The 8,202-nt window shown below is 50.7% G+C and overlaps 1 protein-coding gene across 1 annotated transcript; it reads right to left on the bottom strand.

The window, feature by feature from the left end:
• Positions 1–2,523: 2,523 nt before the first annotated feature.
• On the bottom strand, positions 2,524–3,382 carry LOC109772287 (RING-H2 finger protein ATL80-like). Its single transcript, XM_020330972.4, has one exon. The coding sequence runs from the start codon at positions 3,272–3,274 to the stop codon at positions 2,693–2,695; it is 582 nt and encodes a 193-aa protein (XP_020186561.1). The 5' UTR covers positions 3,275–3,382; the 3' UTR covers positions 2,524–2,692.
• Between the last annotated feature and the right edge of the window lie 4,820 nt (positions 3,383–8,202).

The raw sequence follows: 8,202 nt of genomic DNA, 5'->3' as shown, positions 1-8,202 counted from the left end.
CTGGGCTGGGTGTCCCGACACTCGACGCTCCTTTTCCGGCTACTGCGTCTACCTCGGACCCTCTCTGATTTCGTGGTCGTCTAAACGACAACCCACGGTCTCACGATCGAGCGCCGAGGCCGAGTATCGGGCTGTGGCTAACGCCGTCGCGGAGTGTTCCTGGCTACGACAGCTACTCCAGGAGTTGCTATGTGAGGTCACCAAGGCGACGCTCGTCTACTGTGATAACGTCTCCGCGGTGTACCTCGCTGCCAACCCTGTCCATCACCGACGGACGAAGCACATTGAGCTCGACATACACTTCGTCCGGGAGCACGTCGCACTTGGTCGTGTTCGTGTTCTCCATGTGCCCACCGATCAGCAGTTCGCCGATGTGATGACGAAGGGACTACCCACCTCGACTTTCGAGGGCTTTCGGTCCAGTCTTTGCGTCACCGGCGACGCTTGGACTGCGGGGGTGGCCGGGGGGGGGGGGGGGGTGGTTGAACATGTACATGTACGTAGGTCCGGGTTCTGTATGCAGTACCTGTAGTATCTGTCTCCCTCTGTATGTACGTATATCTTAGGAGACAAGATACCGATCGCACCCCTTGTATCTATATATATGTGCCTAATGCACGATCAATCAATTATCGAGCATCAAATCATTCTCTACAGGGGGTACGGGCGCGAGAGGTCAAGGAACACTAGCTCCAATCGATTCCAAGGGGAAGTTGGTGCCATGTCCCGCGTTGCACTTGCATGGCCGATCGAGTAGTCAAATGCTACTCAATTCGTACGTGGGGTCGAGGGTGACGGCACGGGAGCTTTGGTGCTGTCCTGCCGGCATTGGGTTTCCAGGAGCTGTCACTGCTTGCTACGTGGGGTTTCCAGGATCGTTGATTACCACCATTGCCCGGTTGAGCACTACCGTTCAGCTCTGTGCATTCCTTGACATTTGGCAGCTTCTGCAGACCGCCGATATTGACCCCTCCCGTCGAGACTCCATCCGCTGGAACTGGACGGGTTCAGGGGAGTACTCCACCAAGTCTGCCTACCATATGCAGTTCTGTGGTCGTCTGGTGCCTTTCCGCTCTACTAATGTTTGGAAAGGACAGGACACCCCCAAATGCAAGCTCTTCGACAGGCTTGTCCTGCATGGAAGAATCCTCACGGCGGAAAACATGGTAATTCGTGTTGGCCACATAGTTCGACGTGCCGCCTTTGCATGGCATCCGATGAGACTGTCGCTCATCTCTGCAGAGATTGCCCCTTCTCGCAGGCGGTGTAGAGGACAGTCAATTCCGCCGATGGAACACCTGACGCGAGCCCATCGGATGATCCAAGCTCCATCAACACGTGGTGGGAGGGCTTCCTTGCCGGTGTTCCAGCTCGGAACGTGCGGGAGCTTAGAGGTGCCATGATCTACACGCTCTAGAACATCTGGAAGGAGAGGAATCGTCGGGTTTTCATCGGCACGAGGATGACCTACCAAGAAGTCGCCCACCTAGCATTGACAGATATTTGCTTGCACAGTTCTTGTTGCTTTCTCATTCGCGAGTAGTCCGCATGCCGCTGATGTTTGAGAGGCTATCCCGTCTACCGACTCTTATATAGGAAAATGCCTTGTGTAAACCGTTTGTAACACCCTCTCTTCTTCTAATTGAAAGGCAGTGCTCCTGCCAGTTTCTCGAAAAAAAATTGTCAACAAATTCTGAAACAAAACTCATCCATACTTGTCCGCAAAAATATGTGCATGGCACAAAGTTTTGTGAAAAGCTATTCTTTTATTTTGTCTCTGCAAAAAAGACAAATTTAGTGCTAGAAAATAGCATTCCACGAGGGATTTTCTTTGTCTTTTTAGCACATGCCAAAAAAAGTCTTTTTTTTCCACGAATCTTCTTGTGGCTACATAGAATGTGAAGATGTAACCGTGCAACTTTTTTCAGATTTTTTTGGCTTTTTTTCTTTCAAAATGGGTGCATATGTACCCAGGTTCATCCATGTATTTTCCGCACAAACAACCAGATACGAATGCACAAAGGCAAACACGCGCATAGTTGATGGCGCGTACGCCGACCGGTCGTTGCATTTGTTGCACGTCGCCATGAACCGGACGAGAGCCCTTCCTCGATCGTTCATGGCGACGGCCCGGCGTCCTCCGTCCGTACGCACACGGACACGCGTCCGTGCAGCCCGGCGTACGTACTGTACTCATCACATCACATCAAATCACGGCCTAAAATATCCCACCCGGCGCCACCACTTTTGCCGAATGCCGGCCACCACGCGACGCGACGGGAGTGAGCACGACCGCCGCGCCGCCGCCGTGATCGACGCCTCCCTCCACTTGACCACGCTTTACTTTACCCACCCCTCTTGCGCCAAAGCGATGGATCGGCATGCATGCATCTTGGTGACGACGGACGATGATATTTTTGTTTAGCTCAAAAAAGCGTAGGTGCCGTACGTGCGCTGTATATGCAAGAGCACAAGCGTACCTTTGACCAGCATTTGTCAGAGACCGTATAAAAACCGTCGAAATTAACTGAAGGTGATGTACAAGTATTTACACATGGACGAAAATGTTACAGACACTAATCAAGTGATGCATCGTCGCACGCCGTACAGTTTGCATTTTCTACGGGTGTACGTGTGCGACCATATATATACATGCGTATGTCGTATATGTACGTTGCGAGCATACTGCATACTACCATACGACCGAGGCCTGTGCAGCCGCGACGGCGTCGGCGCGCGCACAGCACGTTTGAGGAGGGGGAGACTCGGTGACCGCTGGCAATTGGGCAGCCGCGACGACGAGGGCGCGGCGGCAGGAGGGACAGGTGGAGTTGGAAAGCAGCCAGACGTCGACGCAGGCGGCGTGGAAGCCGTGGCCGCACGTCGGGAGCACGCGCACCTCGTCCCCGGGCGCGAACTCCGCCAGGCAGATGGCGCACTCCGCCCGCTCCCCCTCCTCCTCGTCCGCCTCCGTGCTCTGCTGTGGCCGCCAGGACACGGTCGGCAGCGCTTGCAGCGCCTTCTTCTTGATCCCCTTGCATGGCGCCGCGACTGGCCCCGGCGCGTCCACGGAGAAGGCGGAGGGGTTGCACAGGCGGGAGCACCGGGCCACCATGGCCAGCCCGAGCACGCAGAGCAGGAAGCAGAGCACGGCCGCCAGGATGAGCAGCGTGTCCGTATGCACGCTCGTCCCGCCGCGTGCCATGGCGGCCGCCGGAGGCGCGGCCAGCGCGGCGAGGCGGTCGACGGACTGCTGCAGCAGGTGGCGCGGCATTTTTCTCGTTCGTTCTCTTCTCTGTGTGTGACAGGAGATAAAGACGAGAGCAGGGAGGTCTCTGTGTGGAGTGGGAAGTAGGAAGTGGGAGGAGGAGGGAAGAGCTGGGTGCTGGTACCGCGTTTTATAGGGTCTGGGATTGGCTCATACTCCAAGTGGCTTAGGGTGGAGGGATATGATTCATAATGAAGCTCATGCTTAGTGGCACTACCACTTTCTTGTGGCATGTTTTCATTGCTAGCCTCATTCCCTGGCTCTCTTTTTTGCTACAACTGGGCACATGTCACCTTCCAAATTAGGTGCGACCGGTCTGGACTAATAAATCCATGCCACTCCTAGTCTTTCTTTTCTTAATTTTTGTATAATAATACCGAATCAGTAATGCTGCAGCTTCAAGCCGAGATGCAGACGTTACAATTTCACTATCACTTTGCTCCTAGTCACAGTGCATGCGACAGCCATGCATGCATCTTAAGTGTAGTGAACCGATCTATAAGACGTGGAAATGACCATATGCTGTCGTCTGAAAGAGGGGCACGAGTAGGAGAGATTCCACGGCCAAAGGCCGGAGCAGAAGACAAACAAAACGCCGATGATCGAAGGGACGGACAACTGGAGAAAGAAGAAAAGTAGCCTCGCGCGTGGCGCCCACGTAGCATAGAGGAGGAGCAACGTGATGTGAGAGTGAGACGAGACCGACCAGAGTCAGCAGACCCATGTGTAGGATGGTCCGCCACGTCAGGTACGTGTGTCAAGCCAAACCAAAACCAAAAGTCGATCCGGATAACATAGGCGCCGTACGCATGCACATGCCCGCCTGCCAGGAGTAGCTTGTGATCGATCCCAAGGACCGACGTACACTTGGTCACCTGTACTACTAGCGCGTCCTATAGTCCACGGTGTTCACATAGAGAAACCGTCTTGGTTCAATGCATGCATGCTTCTTTGAGAGTTCATTGGCAAATACAGGACCATGTCCAGCGGAAACTAAGCAAAGAACCGTTGACGGGGAGGAATGGCCGGCCGGCGTGCGTAGCACACGGCACGGCGCAAATTGCCCGGCAACACGTGCTCCGGCGCTGGCCTAAAACCGCCACTCACGACCGATACAAGTGGCCATGCCATAGCTAGTGGCGGCCCCATCTCGACGCCATGCATGGATGGACGGACGGACGGACGCCGGCTGCCGGGGTTGGGACGGCGACCCGGCCTCTCTGCGAGCGTCGGGACACCGGACACCCCACTGCTCTGCCTTTGGCCCTTGGCTACTACTGGACCACGTTTCTATTTCCGCCACTTGTTATCTACCCAGATGGCAATCATGGTGGTTAGACTAATGGGGATCGGAAGGCCGGGCAATCAATGTAAAGCAAAGAGCAAAGGAGACCGGCCAGATGAACTGAGCTCATATTATGGAGAGGTAAATTAAGTGGCGACAAGATGGCTCTGGCTGGCATGGCAACGCCCACAGCGGCCATGGGCGGCCTTTCCTCTTCCCTGCGACAAGATGGACATCACGGAATTCTAGAAGTCCACGCAAGTCCTGGTCGGAAACGGCCAGCAGGCGTGCTTTTGAACGAGCCATTGGTTGGGTGCGGCCTCTTTGGCTGCCGCCTTCCCGAGCCTCTACAACCACTCCAGGCGCAAGAACCGCACAGTGGCCGCCGCGCACGCCAATGACCAATAGATCAGAGACCTTCATCACGGCAACACGTCGCTTATTGTCGTCGAGTATCTGCAACTCTGGAGGCAAATTCAACAAGCTGGAGTGATCCTTGACAGTCTCGTTCCAGATCGGATTCAGTGGACAGCGGGCGGCGGTGATCGCTATTCGGCAAAGGCGGCGTACCGCATGCTCTTTCAGTCCAGGCCGAGCACGACTGATGACAAAGTGATCTGGAAAAGCTGGGCGCCGGGATCTGCCAAGGTGTTCTCTTGGCTCATGTTCAGGAACAGGATCTGGTGCAACGATCGGCTGCAAAGGCGAGGTTGGCCAAACGGATATTTCTGCAGCCTGTGCCTCCGAAACCTGGAGTCTGCGGTCCATCTCTTCTGGGAGTGCCCGTTCTTCCACCAAATTTGGGCAACCTTCTCCGTTGGAGCTAGCTACGAGGAAATGGCCGCCGCCAAATCGCCGCTCCACTCTTCCATGCAGCACTACCTGCAAATGATACGTCGCACGCCAGCGGGGGCGCGAAAGGGCTTCAGAACGATGCTAATCTTGATTGCCTGGAATTTATGGAAGGAGAGAAACGCCTACGTCTTCAGGGGGAAGCTACCATGCCGCAATGACGTCGCCCGCGCCATCAGGCTGGATTGCGACCAGTGGCGCGCCGCCGGTGCAGCCTGCCTAGAGCCCCCGTTCGGGGTCTATCCTGCGAGATAGCATCTCCACGATCGCTCCTTGTGAGCTCTAGTTTCCCTTTCCAATTTTTTCATCTCCTTTTTGCAACCATGATCACTTGATCCTCCATGTATTTCCCACTGCTTTCTCCTAAATCAATGAAGCCGGCCAAACCGGATCTTTCAAAAAAAAAATTAAGTGGCGACTCGATCGGCCGATCGATCGCCCACACCACACCCACCCAGGGCGCAGGATAAGATTGTATATCTAACCCTTTCATGGTCAAACGCCCAAATCATCCTTTGCTGACTGGTTAGCCAGGAAAGCTTGCTCTTTAATTTACCGGCGGATCGACGTGGATTGGATTGATCGGGGCTGCCGCCGGCGGGGGCCGGAGTAGGAATAGTACTTCGGGGGTACGGGGCACGAGAGGTCAAGGGACACTCGAATCGATTCGGAGCGAAAGTTGGTGCCCCGTCCGGCGTTGCACTTTGCATGCCCGGGTGGTCAAATGCTACTCAAATGGGCATCATTCGTGGTACGTGGGGCCGACGGTGGCGGCACGGGGGCTTTGGTGCTGTCCTGCCGGCATTGGGTCTGGACGAGCGTCACTGTTCGGTCGCGATGCCTCCTGTCTCTTCTCATCTGCATGCCCGCCCGCGCGCTCATCCTATAACTGCACTTAATTGTCGCGATTTTTCTATAGCTTGCGTGTTCTTAAAAAGTAAAAAAAAGTATTTAAGAACAAATGAATTAAGCGCAGTTATATTACCTAAAAGAAGAAAGAAAATGAAAAATGGGGTGATTGTGTGTCGCGTGTCTGATTTTTGTTGGCGTTCAATAAAATTAGTCTCCACCATTTGATCTAGATCCAAAGGCCTAGTTGGCTTCTTCATTCTTCTTCCCACTATGTTAACACTGAAGTTAAAACAAGAAACAATCATAGAATTAAATTTTCCAAAGAAGAATGAATAAGTGGCATTGGTATTTTACACATAAAGAAGAAAGAACATGGCCAAAACGTAAAACAAAAAAAATCTTGCACACAATTTACAAGGAAATGACGCTTTTATAATACGCAACAATAAACATATAATATGCAAGAATGAACCTATTATAGACTTAAAGAATAATGAACAAAAAATCTAGCTCTCTAGGAATAGTGTTGATAGAAATGAATTAGTGCCACTGGTATTGCACTTTATGGGAAAAAGAATGAAACAAATAAATAATGAAAATGCCCACAATTTACACAAAAATACATTTATCAATATGCAAGAATAAAAATATAATAGTGGAATTCTCGCAAAAGACGTTTTCTAAGAAGGAATAAATTAGTGGCATTGATATTACACTTAAAAAGAATGAAAATGAATTAAAAAACAAATGAAAGTTTCTATAGAAAAATGAACTAGTGATGTTTGGTTTACCTGTTAAGATAAAACAATATATACATTTTATAAAAATAATGAAAAAATTGACCGTTCGATCGCGATGCCAAAACTTATAAAATAAATATAATGGCATTGGGTTTGGAGGACCTTCACCGTTCGGTCACGAAGCCTACCATCTCTTCTCATCGGCATGCCCGCCATGTTACTATATATCGACAGCGCAGATTGCGTCTGGAGGTCACGTGTTTTTACTTTGAAGGACAAAACTATTTGTGGCCTCTACAACTGCATGATGCAAGCAACCACAATTTGTAACATTTGGGGTATGGCCACCGATGGCGGGATCAACTACTACGAAAAACAAAGGGGGACCATAAATGGATGAACGGCCTGGTTGGTGATTATCAAACAAAAAAAACATGTTTTGTCCAGAGCAACACCTTGGAAGATAATATTTTGTGTGCATAAACCAACCGCGCATTCACACAAGTTCGAGCAATCTTACAATTGTGTCCACCATGTCCGCGTGCCCGGGAAAGTAGCACTACCTTCAACTTTGATGCACCAAAAGAGAGGGGCAATGCCCGCCGAACACATTGACCAACATTGACTGAGAAGGTAGCCTACCACGAGGCGATCAAAATAAGTGGTGACGGACATATATGACACTGTTTAACAATGGTCTGAACAATGATTATCAAACCAAAAAGCAACTTTCGTAATAAGTTGTCATTACAAAGCTATGTTTTCAAGACGAAGAAGGGGCACACACATCGATATTGTGTTGCAAGGTAATACTATGCATAAACCAACCACGTATTCAGACACTCCTTTCTTCGATAATGTACATCGAGGCGAATCAACTCATTCTTGTATCCACCCCATTTATGTGAACAAGGAAGCAACACTATCTTCAACGTGGATGCATCTAAAGAGAGAGGCTAGTCTTGTCGACAAACAACCGGATCGCACATAGCAACATTGGTGGAGCATAGTAAAAGGAAAAAAAGTACTCTTGAAGCTAGCAATATGTGATGCCATATAACATTACCTTTGGTAAATCTGTAATAAATTTAATTATATGCATCTATGACATAGATGACGTGGATAATAAAAGTTCTCATTATCTTAAAAAAAAATCACCACTACTAGAAAAAGGCTTACTAGTGGCGCACCAGTTTTGCCTACTA

The sequence above is a fragment of the Aegilops tauschii genome, chromosome 5, assembly GCF_002575655.3.
Source record: "Aegilops tauschii subsp. strangulata cultivar AL8/78 chromosome 5, Aet v6.0, whole genome shotgun sequence".
Taxonomy (NCBI): Eukaryota; Viridiplantae; Streptophyta; class Magnoliopsida; order Poales; family Poaceae; genus Aegilops; species Aegilops tauschii.
The sequence above is the reverse complement of the archived record's forward strand: the minus strand, read 5'-3'. Positions and strand labels throughout refer to the sequence as shown.

Excerpts from the sequence above, each read along its gene's own strand:
- LOC109772287 (XM_020330972.4), bottom strand. The coding sequence starts at position 3,274 with ATGCCGCGCCACCTGCTGCAGCAGTCCGTCGACCGCCTCGCCGCGCTG.